The 22,243-nt window shown below is 37.1% G+C and overlaps 1 protein-coding gene across 2 annotated transcripts in view; it reads left to right on the top strand.

Moving 5' to 3' along the window:
- The window catches only part of FIG4 (FIG4 phosphoinositide 5-phosphatase), a 188,344-nt gene that overhangs the window by 38,549 nt on the left and 127,552 nt on the right, over positions 1-22,243 (top strand). For both annotated transcript variants that reach the window (XM_037842270.1, XM_037842269.1), the window contains 4 exons: positions 4,751-4,907; positions 9,473-9,523; positions 18,292-18,440; positions 21,483-21,611. In XM_037842270.1, coding sequence (XP_037698198.1) covers positions 4,807-4,907; positions 9,473-9,523; positions 18,292-18,440; positions 21,483-21,611 — 430 coding nt within the window. In that variant the 5' untranslated portion in view covers positions 4,751-4,806. The remainder of the gene's footprint in view (positions 1-4,750; positions 4,908-9,472; positions 9,524-18,291; positions 18,441-21,482; positions 21,612-22,243) is intronic.

The raw sequence follows: 22,243 nt of genomic DNA, 5'->3' as shown, positions 1-22,243 counted from the left end.
AGGCATGAGATTATTAGGACTTAATGACAGAAGGTGATTTTTCTCGGTGGTGGCTAGCTGAGAAAACATGGAAGTTAGTGCCCCTCAAAGAGTGGCACTAACCTCTATGACGGTTAGAACAAAGACATTCCATAGGGTGTGGGAACAGAGTGGGTCTTGTGACACAGGGGTGTGGAGATTTGTTATCAACAGTGATCAGGGGAGGGGAGTTTCAATGCTTTGTTTAGGATACATTCTTTACGCCCCCTGGGGAGGTCTGATGCCTTTTAACATCTTCCTGGTCAAGTAGGCTGCTATGTGAAATAAATCATTTTCACTATGGGGGCAGGGAGTGAGGGGACTTGGGCCCTGGGTCCCCATACCTGTTGTGGGTAGGACCTTTTGATTTAGATTAGTTCAGTTGATGCTTGCCCCAGGTGGGTCTTAATCCTCTTATTGGAGTCCTTTGTAAGAGGATGAAATTCAGAGAAATACACAGAAGCTGAGAAAGATACAGAAGCTCAGAGAGAAGACCACACATGGAGCAGCAAGAAGCTGCAAGCAACAAAGTCCAGAAGAGAAGGGAGAGACCAGCAGACATTGCCATGTGCCTTGCTATCTGACAGAGGAGCCCAGGATTGCCAGTAGCCAGTCTTCAGGGAGAAAGCATTGCCTGTTGATCCTTGATTGGGACATTTTCATGGCCTTGGAACTTTGAGCTTGTAAGTTAATAAATCTCCATTTGTAAAAGCCAACCATTTTATGGTATATGCATTTATAGTATATGCTTTTTCATGAAATAAAACAGCTACTGAGAACTTAATGCTGTTGAACATTAAGGAACATGAAGGCATATGGATCTTTCTTCAATCACTAGTATAGAGCATCTACATTCCAATGATTTGACAGAAGAGATAACCTTATTTTACGACTCCCAAATATTTATAAAAATCTTAACTATCAGAAATAACGTTTGTAGAGTATTGAATGAGGATATGAAATTTAATGGGTATATTGTTTTGTTTTCCCAACCCCTCTGTTTTTCTGGGAACTGGGACCACTTCATCCCCATCCCATCTAAGTATCTTAGTTACTGTATAAAATGACTTCCAGTGCATTTTGTGATTTTGACCACTATTGGTTGATCCAGGGCTGGGTCTACGAATTCTCGAACTGAACCTAATAAATAAGTCAGTCTTTTTCCATTGAAACCTTGGGGTATAAAGTCTAGTACTGTTAGCAGCTGTGTTTCCTTCCACATGATACAGAGTAGTAAAGAAGCCTGCTCTGTGGAGAGAGATAAGAATGAGGCAGATGTTCAGAGATGCATCTTGACTTTATTTTTTTCTGAGAGCCGGTCAGTGTTGCTCATGAATGCCATGGGTCAATTCATTATTCTTTTTAAGTTCCTTTTTAAAATTTAGGCTGGCTGGAGTTGGGTTTTGCCATTAGCAATCAAGAGTCAATGAAGTCTGATATTCCTCTTGATCTGTATTTCTCAAAGTATGTTCTCAGAATGTTTATCCACCAATACACTTCTTTAAAAGAAAGGTGGGGAGAGGGAGTTCCCATGGTCAAACAAATATAGGAAGGTGATTACTGTTTGTCCCCCTTTGAGATTCACAGTGCGTATTACATTAGTGCAGTACTGTAAGGTTCTAATAACTTAAGTGGTTATTTAGTGCATTGTTTCCCTCATGTATTTGCTCAAGCCTTCCCCTCACCCCAGAATCCATTAACTAAGTATTTCATGGAGAACACATTTGGGGAAATGCTGCTTTAGTATATCTAAAAATTTATTTTCCAATTAAATTAGACCACTGTTTAAGTTTCCCATCTACTAAAACAAATACCATACAATGGGTTGGCTTGACAACAGGAATTTATTGTTTCAGAGGCTAGAAGGCTTCCTCCTGGGACTAGTGTCTTCTTTCTGGCCAGTAATCTTTGTGGTTCCTTTGCTCTTCTCTTACATGTCAATGCACATAGCAATGTCTTCTCTTTTCTTTTCCAGATTCTGTTGACTTCCAGCTTCTGGTTGCTCCCCATCCCTCACCTCTCACCTCAAATCTCCCAATAGCTTCTCTTTCTATGGCCATCCTTTAAGGCCTCCAGTAATAGGATTAAAACCCATGTTGATTCAGTTGGGCCACACCTTCACTAAAGTAACCTCATGAAAAGGTCCTATTTACAATAGTTTTACACTCACAAAAATGGATTAAGATTAAGAAAATATTTTTCTGGGGTATATAACTCCAAGCCACTACAGCCACCGTTGATCTTCGTGCTTTGTCTGCATTCTTTCAGTTTGTAGAGAATTATATTTCTTGAATTGTGCTTTGCCATATGAAACAGGCCTAAGAAATGTGCTCTTGACACTCCTGTAAAAATTTCCTGAGGTGGTTGTTTCCTGTGTCACATAGTCTCCTTTTAATGAGGAGTCACTCTAGATTTATCTTTCAGGTCTCAGAACTAGGAATAGCTTCTCTAAGTAACTGATTTGATTTTTGTCTTATAGCCACTGTGTATGGATATGTGTTCTGTTATGGTTTGCTAATGCTGTTGGAATGCAAAATGCCAGAAATGGATTGGCTTTTATAAAGGGAGTTTATTAGTTCACAAATTTACAGTTCTGCTGCCATGAAAGTGTCCAAATTAGGGCATCCAGAAAGAAAGATACCTTGACTCTGAAGAAAGGTGATGGCGTCTAGGGTTCCTGTCACATGGGAAGGCACACGGCAACGTCTGCTGGCTCTTCTCTCCAAAATATCTCTGGGCTTCTGTGTGTCCTTGCTTGTTCCCCCCGGGGCATTTCTTTCTAAGCATCTGGGGGTCCTCTCTTAGCTTCTCTGGGGCAAACTCTGGATTTCATCTCTTAGCTTCTCTCCTGGTTCTGGTTTCAGTGGCTTTCTCCAAAATGTCTGTGGGCATTTTCTCTCTAAGCATCTCTGAGCTCTCTTCAAAATGTCCCTGCCTTTTATCGTCTCACAGAGGACACCAGTAAACTAAGACCCACCTTGAATGGGCGGGGTCACATCTCTGTGGAAAAAATCTAATCAAAAGGTCCCACCCACAATTGGGTGGGTCACATCTCCATGGAAACCACCAAATCACAAGATCCTACCCACAATAAGTCTCACCCACCAGAGTGGATTAAAAAAAACATGGCTTTTCTGGGGGACATAATAGATCCAACCCAGTACATGTTCCTTTTTGCATTATCTGTTAGAAAGCTCAGAGAAAAATGTGGAGAATAGTATATAGGCCCTTAAGAGTTATTCTTAAGTACTACTCTAATTCTTGTCTTCATTTTATTTTCTTAACCTTGTTTTCCTTTACCCTAATTTTCCCCCTTCATTTTTATCAGTCTTGTATGTTTTTTTGTAAGACATCTTAATTTCTATTTGAAATGAGACTAAATGGAAAGGAATGAATGAATAAAATAAAATTGTTTAGTTTAATGTTATACCGGACAAAAGCGGTGGGTTCTCTGCCTGATGCACATAACAGCCAGTCCATGACACTGGAGTTTCAAGACAGAAAGAGTTTATTGCTAAGCGGGAAGCAGGAGATCAGATGGCATATCGGCCTAAAAGTCTGCCTCCCTCAGTCTAAGGAGTTCAAGGTTTTTATGGATTCAAACGAGGCAATGGAGTCATTACCATTTCAATAGGAAGTATAAGCAGAAACAAGGGGGAAATGGAATTGTTACTATTACAGTAACAAGTATAAGAAAAAGGAAGGGAGATGGGGTTATTTCTGTCTTAGTAGCAAATATAGGCAGAAACAATTTACAAATGTAAAGGAATGGAAGTGTGCTAGAACCAAATAAGAACAAGTCAGTGGTTAGTTCTGAGCTGATCCAAGTTCCTCCATTTACATTAGGGGGTTGCCTTTGTGATCACAAGTTTCTAAAGTAAAAAAAACAGACAAAAAATGAACTGATAAAGGGGGTATCATTAGATTTAGGTTCCTTGGTTTTTTGCCACTCAGTGAGAAAGAATTCAAGGGCACAGCACAGATAGAATAGGAGGCAGAAAATGTATTAAGTTCGCGTACAAAGAAAGAGCATGCGGACACTCGCAAAGAAAGAGGTGTGGGGCAATCTGCTTTTATAGACTTTCGTTCCTTTTGTAATTTTTATTAACTGTTGTACTACCCTCTCCTTCTTCCTCCTTGATTGATGCCTGAGCTTAGATGACTCACTCAGGTGGGGTCTTTTGCCCCAGGTGCTGTTTATTGCTGTTCTTCTCAGAGATATCTTTCTCCTTGTGGCCTGACTGCTTCTTGGAATTTGCCCTTTGCTTATCAGCCAGCCACCACCCTAATTCTAACCCTGCCTTAGGGGTACAAGTGAGGGTCATCACCAGGTTTTTATAATCACAGGGTCACAAGATGAAAGCTATTTAGTTATACAATCATTATCAAAGATCAAGGCAACTGGATTACAGTTACAACAATTTCAGGCATTTTTTTCTGGCTATTCTAATACACTAGAAAGTAAAAAGAATTCTTTATATTCAGTAATCATCATCATTTCTTAAGTCGTAACTTCTCACTCGCAATCTTTTTAAGTGAGATAAATGTCAGTATAAGTGTTCCCAGAGAATAATTCTTAGGCAACTGAACATTTTATAGCAAGAAGTCACGGAGAGAAATAATAAAGTAGGGATGTATCAAAAGACTTTGGCCTTTTAAATATGTATCTGACAAAATCTAAAAACATTACTAAGTTTGCAAAATGTTATATTTATCTTTTTTTGTTGTATAGGTTTTGTCAGATTTTTGGAAGGTTATTATATTGTGTTAATAACTAAACGGAGGAAGATGGCAGATATTGGAGGTCATGCAATATATAAGATTGAAGATACAAATATGATCTATATACCCAATGATTCTGTACGGATCACTCACCCTGATGAAGCTAGGTATGTACTGGTGGTGACTAATTTTTTTGTAATTTGCTATCACATTTCTCTAGCACTGTCAAGGACACATTTCTTAGGGCTATTGCATATGCCAATTAGAAAACAGAATATTTTCAGAGGACCATGAATGTTATGTAAAGAGGTCAAATCCTGGCTCAGAATTTTACATTTGTTCAAGGGCTTTACAAAACCCCATTATAATAATTGATTCAGGCAAGGATCAACAATGGGCACTAAAACTATTAGGTGAAAGGTTGTTATTCCGAAACATGATAGTCACCCAGTCTCAACACACTGCTCCATGAATCTCTTCCATTATTTACAAAGTGGAAAAAGGATTTTTATAATGAAAAGAAAATGGCAGGGATACTTCATCAAGTGAGCAAACTTAGCATTACCAACAATGAGACAAAACCTGACATTATATAACTCTTTATGTGAGGTAATGGGAAGTACACAGATCACCTGTGTAGTTGTCTTGCCAAAATATTTAACTTGAATCTAAGCATGAGGAAATAATCAGACAAATCCATATTGTAGGACATTCAGCAAGACAACTGGCATGGACTCTTCAAAATGTTGATGTCATAAAAGACAAAAACACCAGAAAGCTGCTCTAGATTTTAGGCGACTGAGACATGTCAACTAAATGCAAATAGATGAATTTCATTTGGATCTTTGATTAAGTGCATACACATGTGCACTTGCACAGCTAGAAAGGACTTTTATTGGGACTGTTTGTATAAGGACTATGTACTAGGTAATATTATTGAATTAATATTAAATTAATATACATTATAGCTATTTAGGAGGTTGCCCTTGTTCATAGTAGATGCATACTGAAGTATTTAAGGGTAAAATGTCAAGAGTCCTATTACTGTTCAATGGTCTAGAAAAATAAAGTGTGCATGTATATTTAAAGAGACAGAAAAAGAGAGTATGTGTGTTTGAAGAGAGAGATCTTAGCAGTAAATTCAGGTAAAAGACATACCGGGATTCGTTGTATGTTTTCTTTGTTTGTTTTGTTTTCTTTTTTTTTCCCCCAATTATCTGTAGATTTGAAGTCTTTTAATTAAGTTTTTGTGGGGAATTATTGGAGCCTAGATAGTGTGGGAAAAAGCTATTAAAAATAAATTTATTTTAACATTATAAAGGTTAAACTGAACAAGAGCATATTTATAAGTGTTTAGGATATGTAACATTTTAGATTTAATCCATTTTATACCTTTATAGTGTTGTTTTAGATACACATACTGACATTAAAAGTGGTGTGTGTCTCTTGTGTAAGACCTGGTTAGAGAATAGATTTCAGGACCCTGTGACATTGTCTTCAATGATGATTTAGAAGTGGGGCCATTAAAAAAAATTGTTTCAGGTGAAGATAAGTAGTTTACCAGATAAAGCGGACCTCTGTCTTGTATCAACTGACAAAATATTATGTCCCTTAAAGCTTATAGGTAGCCATAGTACATTCGTTAAGAGTGAAGTCAGATAACCAGTGCATATGAATCTGAGAGATGGGAAAGAGTTGAAGAGGTTTATATGATTTATTAACCCCACTTTTATAATTCTTTAGCTAAGAATGGCCAAACAAATTACATGTTCTATATGTTGATTTGGTTATCATTAAAGAGTGAAATTTATCTTATGATTAATATTGTATAGTAATAAGATATTATCTAGAAAAAGATACAGTTGCATTAAGTAGTTTGTTATAGGCAAACTGAATATTACTATATGATAAACTCCTAACACACTTACAAAAATATATGATCTAATAATGCATTCATGTAAAAATTTGGTAAAATATTGGGAAATAAAATATAATTGTATTAAACATTTCATAGTTAATGACAAGTAGAGGTTATCCCTCTAATGCATGATTGTATAAATGTTAGAAAATCTGTGGGAGCAATTCCTTACATTAAAATATTAATGGGAAAATATGATTATCTTAATATTAACAGAAAATATATTTGACAAAATTCAGTACCTATTCATGATCAAAAGTCTTAGTAAAGAAGGAATAGAAGGGAACTTTCTTAATCTGATAAATGATATGTATTAAAAACCTAAGTCCAAAATAATTTTTAGAAGTTGAACTTCAGAAGCATTGCCTTTAAGGTCAGAAACAAGCCAGAGGTGTCTATCATCACTAATATTCAGCATTGTATTGAAGATCCTAGCTGCTGCAGTAAGACTAGGAAAAGAAATAAGGCTTAGAAAAAAATAAACATTGTTATTATTAGCAGAAAGCATGATTATTTACTTGGAAAATCCAAGAGTGACTATAAACTCTTAGAACTGAGAGTTCAGCAAGGTGACTGAGAAAAGAGCACTGTGTAAGAACAAGTAGTTTTTCTAAACACTGGCAATAACCAATTAGAAAATTTAATTATGATTTCTTTCACAGTAGCACTGTAAGACTGTAAGGCACCTGGAAATAAATTCAACCAAAGTTATACAAAACTTAATGGAGGAAATTATAAAACACTGTTAAACAATTTTTTAAAATCTCTAAATAATTGGGAAGATGACCCTGTGATTCACTATCACAAAGATGTGTGCTTTCCCAAAAATTAATTCATAAATTTAATGTTAACTATAATCTATATTCTAAGAAGATTTTTTTTTTAAATGAACCTGACAAACTGATTTTAAAATTTATATGGAAAAGTAAAAGTATAAGCAGAGTCCAGATGATTCTAAAAAAGAAAAGCAAGGATAAGAGGTAGGTCCAAACAAATAGTAAGACCTCTAGTAATTAAGATAATCAGGTAGTAAGTTATAGTAATTAAGATTGCTTGGTGTGGGTGGAAGGCTCTACCTTGATCAAGGAAGATTTGAGAAAATCCAGAAAAAGATCCATTTTATATGGGAAATTGGAATATAATAGAGAGAGCCTTACAATTCACTAGGGAAAAGGTAGGCGAAATGATGTTGGTTTTCCATGTGCGTAAGAATAAAATTGATCCCAACCTCTGAAAATATTCAAAAAATTCCAGAAGTACAAAGACAATTTTAATACTATTAGAAGAGAATAAAGGTAAGTATTTTTATGACCTTGACCCAGAGAAGGATTTCATAAACAAAATATAAGAAGGACAGACCCTAAGGAGAACAACTATATATTTGATGCTACCAAATATTAAAAATATCTCTATAACCTAGCTAAATTTTAGGAGACATCCAGCAGTCTGAAAGTAGGTATTTGCAACATGTAACAGATGAATAATATATGAAGAGTTCTTCATATAATGATATATGATCATATAATATATGATATATTTATCTTCATATAACATATGAAGAATTTCTACAAATTAGAAAAAATATAAGCAATCTAAATGAAAAATGGTCAAAAGATATGAACAGGTGGCTCACAGAAGAGATTCTAAACCTTACTAAGTCATCAGGGAAATGCAAATTAAAGATACCACTTCATTTCCATTGGTCATATTGGGAATAATTAAAATGTCTGCCAATATCAAGTGTTAGCAGAGATGTGGGAAATAGGAATGTGTATACAGTATGAGTTAGAGCACTCAGGACAATTTGACATTTTCTAGCAAACTTGAAAATGCATGTATTCTGCTATCCAGTGGTTCTGTTTCCATTATGTGTCTTAGAGAAATTCTTACAGAGATGCCCAGGAAAACACATGTGGGATGTTACTGGTGACGTTGGATAGTTGAGAACATGAAAGAACCTAATGGTTTATCCACAGAGGTGTGGATAATTAAAATGTGGCATGTTTATGTGATGAAGTACCAAACATCAGTAAAAGTGAACAAATTAAATCCATAAGTGTGAATTAAGCAAGTTGTAGAATAATACACGTTTTGAAATGACTTATATAAATATCTTAAACACACAATGTAATGCTATGTATTGTTTAAAAATATCTGGAAATATGGTAAAAGTAAAGGGACATATGAACTAGAAGGATTTATACCAAAATCAGGGAAAATGGTTGCCTCTGGAGAAAGAGAATGGGACTGCAGAAACGTAAAGGGGGATTTTAACTTTTTTAATCATGTTTTAGTTATTTTATTTTAAAAGTTGAAGTAAATATGGAAAAGTCAGTATTTATTAATCTTATATGGTAGATACATGGATATTTTATTCTACACTTTTTTTTTTTACAGTTTAAGAAACTTGCCATATTAAAAATATTGTGCCCACAGCATTTTGCCTGTTTTTGTTACTTTCCTCTCCAACTGCATAGCATTTGTAAAGCACATTGTTAAAACAAAAACATTATTTATTTCTATCTTACCCAAAGTCTGAGTGTCCCACACGAGAAGGTGCATGACTCCTTTCACTGGCATAGTCGGTGACGAAGCTGTCAAACCCTATAAAGTTCAGGATCTCTGAAAGGGGACAATCAGCAGACTTAGAATTTCTTCAGATGAAATCCCTACTCCAGTTATGGATTGAATTCCTCAGTTTTAATAAGTGTATTTATAAACATAAATGTATATATGAATATATGTAAAACTATGAAAAAATAATAGTATTGTATGAATGTAATATGCTTTTGTTTTGTTTTGTTTTGTTTTTAGGTATCTCCGAATATTTCAAAATGTGGACCTATCTAGCAATTTTTACTTTAGGTAGGTTTGGGCTTAGTTTTGCTCCTATTGGTCACTTGCATTTTAATATTATTATCCAGAGAATTAAAACAGAATCAGAGGACACAGTAGTTCTTTCCTCTCTTTCTTTTCTTTTCTTTTCTTTTTTTAATAGCCAAATTATTTCACTTTGCATAAAAATTCAGGTATTTCCTCCTTTTAAAAATCTGGTATTTGAAAATCTGAATGGATAAATTAATGGGTAATTATTCTCAGTATAAAAATAATCTTTATTTTAAATAGTATTTAATGTATCTTTTTTAAAGAAACATTCTCATTTTGTAATTTTGAATTCCAAAAATTAAAGTTTATATTCAGATAGAGTTGTAACAGTTTCACAGTTGAATTTTCAGTTAATAATCTAGCAAAATTAGGTAAAAATAGGAAGGACTGTTGCAAACCAATGTATTGCTGGTGGCATTGTAAATTAATAGTTTTCCAAAAGAAGAATGTGACCTTAAGTATATATGGAAATATATCCTAAGCAAAATAAATTGGGAGAAAATCTTAATCCCTACTTGTAAAGAGACATATATAGCTTCTCTGTTCTGATAACCCAAACAAGCAAACCAGCCAACCCAGGGGCAATCCAAATATCGATAATTAAAGAATGGGCAGATAAATTCTGATAGAGCATCATGATAGAGTGTTATACCACCATTAATACGACCCGTATTTGAGCCTGGTAGATACAGAATTATTGTGGTAGATGTAGAATGTTATCAGTTATAATGTCCAAATTAAATAGTAGAATACAAATCAGCATGCACCAAAAAGGACTTGACTCATGAGGAGTGAAAGAGGACATAGGGAGTTTGTAGCTTTTGGTTTTGTATTCTGAAAGGGTAATTTGCCCTTTTTTCTTTAATTCCTGTTTTAAATTGTTAATATGGCTAACCATTTCTTTATGAAATGAATATTTCTACTACTATGTAGAGTGGACTGTGTCTTTGTTGATATAAAACTGAAAAAAGTTAATTATTTTAACAGTAGTGCAGTAAAGGACTTCTAAATAAATAGTTTTCATTCCCACAACTGTTCATTGAATGTGTCTGTCTTCTGCTTCTCAGTCTTTGCTGCTTAATTTTATCTTTATAGCCTCTGTTTAGTTATTACTGTTAGAAATAGTCTTCTTCTGCTTTATATTTCTCAGCTTCATCTGTATTCCCATACTGAGTTCTGATCAAGTCATTCCACAAGTAAAAGTATATAGGTTGAAGTTTTTGTGCCTCATAAATAGCCTTTAAACAAGGTTAGTACATTCTTAAGGCTCAGCTAGAATAAAGTGTTTGTTTTTAATAGGAAGAGTTGATTGTCAAAAGTAAAAAATCAGCTTCTTAATACAGCTCTTATCCCTGTGAGATTAGATGCTATTAAAAAGAATAGATCTATCAAGCAAGTACAGTAAAATTGAATTTCACAGATGGAACAGAAACCAATTCCAGTCAAATTATATGAATAAATTAAAGAAGAAATAATGATTGAAGCAATGTTTCTGACTCTCCAGGCAGATTTGTAACCAATATCTGAAAATATGACTAAAATATTTGGAAAATAAAGAATTCTGGATACCTTCTGAAATTCTGTAGCAAAAATATATAGTAAAAGGTTCTTATGAAAAATTATTAATTATAAGAAATAAGAATTGCAAAGGGTTTCTTTTTTTTTACTTTTTAATTGAATTTTATTAAGATATATTCACAAACCATAGTCATCCACAGTGTACAATCAGTTGTTCACAGTACCATTATATAGTTGTACATTCATCACCACAGTCAATTTTTGAACATTTTCATTACCACACACAAAAAAGAATAAAAATTAAAGTAAAAAAGAATACCCCCAAAATCCCATACCCTTAACCTTCCCTATTATTCATTTGCTTTTTGTCCTCATTTTTCTACTCATCTGTCCATACACTGGATAAAGGGAGTTGAGAGCCACAAGGTTTTCACAATCACGCAATCACACCATATAAGCTATATAGTTATACAATCAACTTCAAGAATCAAGGCTACTGGATTGCAGTTCAACCGTGTCAGATATTTCCTTCAACCTATTCCAATACACTGAAAACTAAAAAGGGATCTCTCTATAATGCATAAGAATAACCTCCAGAATGACCTTTTGACTCTATTTGAAATCTCTCAGCCACTGAAACTTTATTTTGTTTCATTTCTCTTCCTTCTTTGTTCCAAGAAGGCTTTCTCAATCCCATGATGCCAGGGCCAAGCTCATCACCACAAGTCATGTCCCACTGTTGCCAGGGAGATTTATACCCCTGGGAGTCATGTCCCATGTAGGAGAGAGGGCAGTGAGTTTACCTGCAGAGTTGACTTAGAGAGAGAGGCCACATCTGAGCAACAAAAGAGGTTCTCTGGGGGTGACTCTTAGGCACAATTATAAGGAGATTTACTCTCTCCTTTGCAGTAATGTGCTTCATAAGGGCAAGCCCCAAGATAGAGGACTCGGCATACCAAACTAGCAGTCCTCAAATGTTTGTGAGAATATTATTAATTCCCCAGGTAGGGAAGTTTAATATTCCCACATTTTCTCCCAGTGCCTTTAGGGGGCTTTGCAAATACGTTTTTATTTTCTGCCCAGATTACTCTGGGATGTCTTGGGGTTTTACACTAATCAGTACAAACCAACCAGATTTCACTCCCTATTCAAATTTCCATGTAATTATGGTGTTTGAATAAACTGACCATACAAGTTAAATTATATAGTGTGTTATAAAAAATATAGATTTTGCACCTAATAAACATCTCTTCCTTTGGTCTCACATAGAAGTTGAAGTTTTAAAACACTGGCAATATCATTCTTTACCCTTTAGTCTGATTGACCTTAGTCCTAACCAAATCCATTTCATTCATATCTCCAATTAAAGTCTGATCTCTCTTTCAGACTCTTTTAATATTTGCTGTCTGGGATAATGCTGGCATTCATAGCTGCCAGACTCTGGCTCTGAGTCTCAGGTATCACATGAATACCCAGAGTTCCAGGGACCAATCAGGTTATACACAAAGAGCTCAGAATCTCAGAATTTAGAAATAGCTATTACAATTCAAGTATAGATGTAACTACTATGAGAGCTTACAATATAGGAACCTTTACCATAAGCCTTCCTCTGATAGCCTATGCCCTCAGATTCAATTCTCAGAGTTTACACAATATGGTTAGTCCATATTAGTGAGGCATTGTACTGTTTTTCTCTTCGTTTCTCATTTATTTCACTCAACATACTATTGTAGTTTGCTAATACTGCTGGAATGCAAAACACTGGAAATGGATTGGCTTTTATAAAAGGGGGTTTATTTGGTTACACAGCTACAGTCTTAAGGCCATAAAGTGTCCAAGGTAAGGCATCAACAATCAGGTACCTTCACTGGAGGATGGCCAATGCTGTCTGGAAAACCTCTGTTAGCTGGAAAAGCACGTGTCTGGCATCTGCTCCAAGTTCTGGTTTCAAAATGGCTTTCTCCCAGAACATTCCTCTCTCAGCTGCAGTTCCTCAAAAATGTCACTCTTAGTTGCTCTTGGGGCATTTGTCCTCTCTTAGCTTCTCAGGAGCAAGAGTCTGCTTTCAACAGCCGTCTTCAAACTGTCTCTCATCTGCAGCTCCTCTCTCAGCTCCTGGGTGTTCTTCGGAGTGTCCATCTTGGCTGTAGCTCCTCTTCAAAATGTCACCCTCAGCTGCACTGTGTTCCCTCTGCCTGTCAGCTCATTCATATGGCTCCAGTGATTCAATTTAGACCCAACCCAAATGAGCGGGGCAGCACCTACATGGAAATTATCCAATCAGAGTCATCACCCACAGTTGGGTGGGGCATATCTCCATGGAAACACTCAAAGAATTACAATGTAATTAACACTGATAGGTGTGCCCACACAAGATTACATCAAAGATAATGGCATTTGGGGGGACATAATACATTCAAACTGGCACAGTGTCCATTCACTCACAATTTCATTCCTTCTTGTAGCAGCTCAATATTGTATGTATACACCATAGTTCACCATTCTGTTCATCAGTCGATGTACCCTTAGGCCACCTCCATCCACTGCAAATTGTGAATACTGCCACCATAAACACCACTGTGCAAATGTCCATTCATGTCTCTCTTTTCAGTTCTCCCAAGTATGTACCCAATAACAGGGTTGCAGGACTATATGGCAACCCCTTGCTTAGCTTTCTGTAGAACAACCACACTGCTCTTTAGATGGATTGCACCTTTCTACTTCCCCACCAACAGTGAATAGGTATATCCCTTTCTCCATATTTTCTCCAGTACTTGTATCCCTCTGTTTGTACATTCCATCCTAAGGAAATAATCCCTGTATAATCACATAGTTAATGCATTCACCACCACTATCTATATGAGCACATTTCCATTTCTTCCACAAAGAAAGAGGAATAGGCGAAAAAAGAAAAAGAAAGAAAGAAAAATGACAATTCAAAGGCAACAAAAGAAAAATTAAAATTAAAATAAAATAAAAAAGTCATACAACAGCACCAATGCCAAGAATCCCATACCCCTCTCTTATATCCCCCTTTTATAGACATTTAGCTTTGATATATTGCCTTTGTTACAATTAATGGAAGCATATTACAATGTTACTGTTAACTATAGACTCTAGTTTGCATTGATTGTATTTTTTCCCCAATACCATCCTTTCTTAACACCTTGAAAAGTTGACATTCATTTGTTCTCCTTCATGTAAAGATATTTTTGTATTTGTACATTTACTCACAATCACTGACCCCTCTAGGTCTCCCTAAGTTATACCATCTGTTCCAGTTTGCTAATGCTGCCGGAATTCAAAACACCAGAAATGGATTGGCTTTTATAAAGGGGGTTTATTTGGTTACAAAGTTATAGTCTTAAGGCCATAAAGTGTCCAAGGTAAAGGCATCAGCAACAGGGTACCTTCACTGAAGATTGGCCATTGGCATCTGGAAAATCTCTGTTAGCTCGGAAGGCATGTGGCTGGCATCATCTTGCTCCCAGGTTGTGTTTCAAAATGGCATTCTCCAAAATGTCAGTGTCAGCTTCCAATGGCTGTCTTCAAAATATTTCTCTCAGCTACAGCACTTCTCTAGAACGTCACTCTTAGCTGCTCTGAGCTCATTCTGTCTGTGAACTCTTCTTATAGGACTCCAGTGATTTAATAAAGACCCACCCTGAATGGGTGGGGTAACACCTCCATGGAAATTATCCAATCAAAGGTCTCACCCATTTGATTGAGTCACACCTCCATGGAAATGCTCAAAGATTCCAACCTAATCAATACTAATATATCTGCCCCCACAAAATTGCATCAAAGATAATGGCATTTTAGGGGACATAATACATCCAAACTGGCACACCGTCCCAGTCTTTATTTTCTTTCTTTCCTTCTGGTGTACTACATGCTCCTCACCTTCTTTCAACCGTATTCACAGTCATCTTTGTTCAGTGTATTTACAGTTTTATGCTACCATCATCCAGTATTGTGCTATCTGTTTCTGGATCTATATAATCAGTCCTGTACTAATTCTGTACTCCTTCAGCATCAAATGCCTGATCTTTACCCTCTTTCTATCTCCTGGTATCTTCATTTCTGCACATGTCCCTAAACCTCTCTCTCCTGTCTTTTCCTATCTGTCTGTAGCAGTCCCTTTAATATTTCTTACAGAGGAGGTCTCTTGTTCATGAACTCTCTCAGTGTCTGTTTATCTGTGAATATTTTCAACTCTCCCTCATTTTCAAAGGCCAGTTTTGCCGGATATAGGATTCTTGGGTGGCAGTTTTTTCTCTTTCAGTATCTTGAATGTATCATACCACTGCCTTCTCACCTCTATGGTTTCTGCTGAAAAATCCACATTTAGTCCTATTGAACTTCCTTTGTATGTGATGGGTTCCTTTTCTTGTGCCGCTTTCAAAATTCTCTCTTTGTTTTTGACATTTGAAAATCTGATTAGTAAGTGTCTTGGAAAAGGTCTATTTGGATCAATTCTGTTTGGGGTATGCTGCACTTCTTGGTACTGTAATTTTATGTCTTTCTTAAGAGTTGGGAAAATTTCATTGATTATTTCCTCTGATATTCTTTCTGTCCCTCTCCCCTTCTCCTTCCTGGACACCTATAACACGTGTATACATGTGCTTCATGTTGTCATTCACTTCCCTGATCCTCTGCTCGTAATTTTCCATTCTTTTCTCTATCTGTTCTTTTGTGTGTAGGATTTCAGATGCCCTGTCCTCTAGTTCAGATATCCTTTTTCTGCCTCCCCAAGTCTGCTGTTGTATGTCTTCATTGTATTTTTCATCTCTTCTATTGTGCCTTTCATTTCCATAAGTGCTGTCATTTGTTTTTTCAAGCTTATGAATTCTTCCTTGTAGTCACTCAGTGTCTTCTTTCTATCCTTCATCTCTTTGGTCACATTTTCTTTTAACTCGTTGATTTGATTTAAAAGACTTGTTTGAACATCTTTAAGTAGTTGTTTCAAGTCTTGAATTTCAGTTGAGCTGTTAGTATGTTCCTTTGGGTCATATCTTCGTGTTTCCTGGTGTGGCTCATGATTTTTTGCTGTCTAAGCATCTGATTTTCTTGATTAGTTTATTCTGGAGGTTGTTTTCTCTCTTTTGCCTTGGTTTTCTTGTTGCTTTTCTTTGGTTTCTATATTTCTTTGTTTCTCTTGCTGGCCAGTTGTCAGATTGGCTCTGTCCCCAAGTTTTTCCCCCAAATCAGACACCTGCCGTTGCCTGCAATGGGTATGGTAGGTAGGCACTGGGCACCCCAGCAAGTTCGCTGTGTGTGGTAATATAGATCTGCTGGCTTCCTGTGGTGCTCTATTTTCCACTGGGCAGCAAGACCTGGATTTGTTTTAGAGCCCTGCTTTGACAGTTGGGTTGTCCATATTTCTCAGCCAAAACTGGACTGGGTTTCTGTGCAGGGCATGTAGACCAGCTCCTGTGGTCCTAATAAAGGATCTGAAGCATCTTTTTAAAAAGGATGTCTATTCCCTTCCACTTTCCGGACTGTCCAGTATATGGCTGTTCAGTAACTTAATCGTCCACAGAGGCTGCTTCGCCTCTGAGCACAAGCTGAACTGAAACTGCAGGATTCCTATGCCCTCACTTTTGCTAGCCAAAATCTGGCTTAGTGTGGGGCTACACCTGTGGAAGAGTACTCCCTCAGCTGACCAAGTGCTCCAGCCATCCCCAAGGCAAGGAAATGGCCGCTTGCTACTGCTTCTCTCAAGGGTGAGGGAAGGGTTTTCAGATCCAGGGCTGGAAATGCAGTTTCTGTCCACGTTTTCTCAGTCTCTTTGTCCCTCACTGACTGGGACCTTGAAATGTCCTCCCCTGTCCCCCAGATCTTTAGACATTAGGGAGAGATTTTAAAATCTGTGTCCCTGGTAGGAGGGTTCCCGTCTGCTGATTCTGTGACTCTGAAACTGCATGAGGGGGAGGGGAGAGGACCGGCTGGTCTGCAGCAGAAGATTCCTACCTGATATTTCTTCTCTTCAATTCGGCATCTGCAGGGCCCTTCTCCAGTCTATATTCTTCTCCAGAGTTTCAAACAATTCAGAATTGTCCCTTTTTTCGTTGAATCTCTGGAGAGGAGTTTTCAGTAGCTGTTTATGTTGCCATGTTGATGACATCAGTCTGCAAAGGGTTTCTTTTGACCTAAATGACCAGATATTTTGTTTGTACAGAGACTATTATAATTTTTTGAATGGCTTAAACCATGTTTCACTATAATGGCTTGCATTATTTGTTTCTTTTTGTTTTGTTACAGAGTCAGTTATAGCACCATCATCAATAAGTAATGGAATTATTTTTGTTGATGGGTAATATAGGGCACAGCACCATGCACTATTGCAGTGGATATTGTAGCATCCATGGTGCCCCCATTCAGATACATATGAGAATGTGACCCCTTTGTATAAGACTAAGAATTTAGATTGATTTCAGTGTGAAGCAAGAAATGTATAGTGTAGAAATCAGTGAATGTAGGTTACTCACGTTGTATATTTCTAGTCGTGCAAATATCTAAGTCATGTAATTAATTTTTTATTTCCACTTATGTTCATGTGTTGCTGTGCCAGTTTGGATGCATTATGTCCCCCACAGCACCATTATCTTTGATGCAGTCTTGTGGGGGCCAATTTGTTAGTGTTGATTGGATTGGAACCTTTTGATTGGATGTTTCCATGGAGATCTGATCCACCCAACTGGGTGATGACTTTGATTCAGGGTGGGTCTGAATTAAATCATTGGAACCATATAAATGAGCTGACAAACAGAAGGAGTGGAGCAACTGAGAGTGACATTTTGGAGCTTCAGCTAGGAGAGGCCAAAACGCCCCAAGAACAACATTTTAGAGAATGCCATTTTGAAACACAACCTGGGAGCATGCAGACACCAGCCATGTGCCTTCCGAGCTAACAGAGGTTTTCTGGATGCCAATGACCATCCTTCAGTGAAGGTACCCTGTTTTTGATACCTTACCTTGGACACTTTGTAACCAAATAAATACCCTTTATAAAAGCCAATCCATTTCTGTTGTTTTGCAAAACGGCAGCATTAGCAAACCAGGACAGTTGCTATATTTACCAAGAGCTTATTTGAACAGGATTGCTTCCAAGTAAAGTAACAAGTGCTAAGTAATTTAGTTCACAGATTCTAATCCCATGTGGAAACCAAGACTGTGAAATATGCTTCGCATTTGTATTTCTTATTAAGTTTCAGTTCTGTTCTCAGTTACAGCTATGATTTGTCCCACTCCCTTCAATATAATCTTACTGTCTTGCGAATGCCCTTGGAGATGTTAAAGTCAGAAACAACCCAAGCTCGCCAGGAGAGTTTTGACATCTTTGAAGATGAAGGATTAATTACACAAGGTGGAAGTGGTAAGTTGGTTTTGAGCCTGTCTAATATATGTTAATGCAGTATCCATGTAGTGGCATCTCATTAAATTCACTCACATGCCCTTTTATTTCTCCATCACTCATTGCTCTTTGTCCTTAACGTGGAATTGTTTTCTGATACATGAACTTGACCAATTCATTTTTAGAGATTGTTAATCACCATATGATTTTATTTGTAGGTTAGCCAGAAAATTGTGTGCTGACATTGTCTAGCAATCATTCATACACTTTTTATGCAATATTTTAGAGTCTAGACTTCTGATGATATTTAAATGGAGTATTATTATTATTATTATTATTATTTGAGTTCTGGAGAATACACACCACCTTATTTTCCTTCATAGAGAACAGTTCAGTATGGGCTGAGTTTTGAGAAGTTAGACATTTACATATAATACGTCTGATCCTCTCAAATACTCTGCTCAATGGGTGTAATGCCAACTTTATCAAAATAAAGACTCAGTAGGAAACAGAACTGAAGAGTACTCTGCCAAGATCACACAGCCAATGTCCAGAGGAACCAGTGCAGCAGATCAGAGGCTGTTCTGGCTTTGATTGGACTTTGGTCCCAACTTGACCCCTTGGCCATTGATAGGCCCTTCTTCCATCAGGACCACTGTAGGACTGTGCCAGACCACCATGTGTCTAGTCCAGGGTGACTCTTGGGGTCGTGTACTAACCAGTCATACAACAAAATTGGCGCCTTCATTCCAGATGCTTGGGTTGGTCTAGCATCTCATAGCCAAGAGGCATCACTATTGAGAGTATTGTGGGGGAATATTTTCAAATTTAAAGTTAAGGCTGTTTAGCTTAAATGGACTGACAGTGGAAAGCTAATAGGTCTTTGGTTGCCTTGCTCCATGCATCTTAAATAATGGTCATGAGGTGGTTGCAGAGATAAATTTCGATTTTAAATGGTTCTAGGAGGTTTGTCCTTGCAGGACCCTCAAGAAGAGGCTGTGATGCATTAGCTCTTTGCAGAGGATCTGGTCCACCGTAAGGAGGCTTAGGTTGTTACTTAAACTGAATATCACCTTTGGCATTGCCCTTGACTCTTGTTAGTCTGGTTGAGTATCACTTGAGTTAAGGCCACACCCAGTGCACCCTTTACTATGCTCCCTAGATCATCTAGACCGCATACATTTACCCTGGTTCAGACACTACAGTTATAACCCTTACCACTAGAGACAGGTGGAGGGCAATATATAGTGCACCTGCATATTTGCCTGCATGATTTCTTGTGAATATGAGACTTAGTGATATTAAAGCAAAAAGTATCACTAAATTTGCACTATATCTCATCAAAAATATGAACTTGAATATCTGTTCTAGCATCTCAAGCCTTTGAAGCCACTTGATTTTTTTTTTGCTATCTCTAAAACAAGTCTATTTACAGATGTGAATAACAGGGTGTATAGTTTCTCAATGATGCTGGAAGAGATTACTGCAAATTTAGTGGCTTAAGGCAACACAAAATTCTTATCTTACAGTTCTGGAGGTCAGAAATCTGAAACGGATCTCACTGGGCTAAAATCAGGATGCTGGCAGGGCTGTGTTCCTTCTGGAGGTTTCAGGGGAGGATCCATTTTCTTGTCTTTTCCAGCATCTAGAGTTCACAGTCATTCCTTGACTCATGGCCTCTTTCTGTCTTCAAAGCCAGCAAAGGCCAGTTGAGTTTTGTTTTTTTTCCCCACATATTACATCAATCCAACACTCACATTCCTGATTCCTTCTTTCACTTTTAAGGACCCTTGTGAATTCATTGGGCCCACCTGAATAAGCAAAGATAATCTCCCCATCTCAAGGTCATCTGATTAGCAACCTTAATTCTATCTGCAACCTTATTTCCTGCTTGCTGTGTAACGTAATATATTCACAGGTTTCTGTAATCACGATGTGGAAAGCTTGTTTTGGGGGGTGAAGAGAAGGGAGCAATACTCTCCCTTCTATACAGGGAGTTGGTTGACAGGAAACAGAGTGAGACTAGATAGAAAAGGAGAATAATACACTTTTTTAAAAGTCTCTATTTTGTCAGGCAGTATACTAGGCACCTTGTGTATATTATTTTATTTAATCTGAACAATATCCCCAAAGTGAGTAGTAGTATCATCTTTTTATAGTTGAGAAAATTGAAGTTCAGAGATGTTAAGTAACTTGCCCAAGATCACAGAGCTGGCAAGTGGCAAAGGCAGGACTCTGACCCAAGTTTATAGTATTCATGCACTAATGCAGTACACTGAAAGGACAGGGAAGGCTTAGTTTTTATGAATCACACCAAGGTGTATTTATCATAGTATAGATCTTTTAGCAGATCATGTTTTAAGAAGAAATGTGGATTTGATTGGCTGCTATTCAGAACTATAACAGTTCTTAAGGCATTATCTTGTAATGATATTTATTATTTTTGTCTGCATATAGGTTCAGTAAAACTCATTGCTGTTTAATAAATGCATTTGAAAGTGTTGAAATCATGTTTGGTGAAATTAATTTCCTCATCTAGTGAAAACCAGCTATAATGACAGATACCACTTATGGTAGCATCAGTTCTCATTGTTTGCACTATATGTGCATAATTAACTCATTTCATCCTTATAGCAACCACATGAGATGCGTATATATGAGAAAACAGGCCTAGTGATAGTAAATAATGTTCTTCTTTATCACTCTGGTCAATCACACCGGTCACTCTGCTGATAAGGTTGACTGTAGAGCAGAGCCAGTGGTCGGACCCAGGCATTCTGATCTCAGAGCTGTGATCTCAACCACTGCTCTGTGCTATCTCAGCTTTATTAATGTATTTGTATATTGTAGCCTCAATATCCCTGTCAAAATGCATTCATTCTGTAACTTTGTACAGAATTAACAGTGTTCTGGATGATGACATAAATGTGATATCCATTGAAAATGGCTTTATATTAATCAGGCATCTTATTTTATAGTTAAAAACTTACATTTAAGAATTTAAAATGAGTTGAATTTTCAACCAATTGCCTTATTTTGCTGATACCAACTTTTATTTTTCAGGTGTATTTGGGATCTGTAGTGAGCCTTATATGAAGTATGTATGGAACGGTGAACTTCTGGATATAATTAAAAACACTGTGCATCGTGACTGGCTGTTGTATATTATTCATGGGTTCTGTGGGCAGTCAAGTATCCTTTAAAAAAAAGAAGATACATACTACTAAACTAATGCTGTACCAATTTGTAGACAACTACATAAGAATTTTATGATTGTAATTATCACACTGTGTACCCCAAAGGAAAAACTTATCCACGATGCCATGTAGCGAAATACAAAGAGGAATGCACTACTTGAACAGACCTGTTAGTTGTACTGACAGGTAAAGGAAAAACAAGACAGAAAATGCTCTGTGCCTAGTGGATGGTATAGGTAGTAAGTAGCATAGTAGTTGAGAGAAGGGGGGGAGGGATGACTGACAGGTGGGGTGCATGGGACAGGCTCATGAGGAAAGTAGGTCAGGTCTTAGCAGTGAGCAAGGAGAAGAACCCATGGGTTGGGAGCACCATGAACCTAGAGGTGGAACAGTACATGGACGTGTTCTTGTGGCTTGTGGATAAAACTACTGGGAGGTAGGATGTAGCAGGAAGGAGAGTAGTAGATGGTAATCAGTTAGCCAATCACCAGATTGCCTTGGTGTCAAGCCAAGGACTTTGGGTTTGGTGCTAAAGGAATCAGGAACTTTTTGAAAGTTTTTGTTCAGGAGGCTGACATGTGCAAAGAGGTATTTAGCAGCTTGAGTTGATAGCCATATTCAAGCTGG

Source organism: Choloepus didactylus, chromosome 7 (genome assembly GCF_015220235.1).
Source record: "Choloepus didactylus isolate mChoDid1 chromosome 7, mChoDid1.pri, whole genome shotgun sequence".
In the NCBI taxonomy this organism is placed as follows: domain Eukaryota; kingdom Metazoa; phylum Chordata; class Mammalia; order Pilosa; family Megalonychidae; genus Choloepus; species Choloepus didactylus.
The sequence above is the reverse complement of the archived record's forward strand: the minus strand, read 5'-3'. Positions and strand labels throughout refer to the sequence as shown.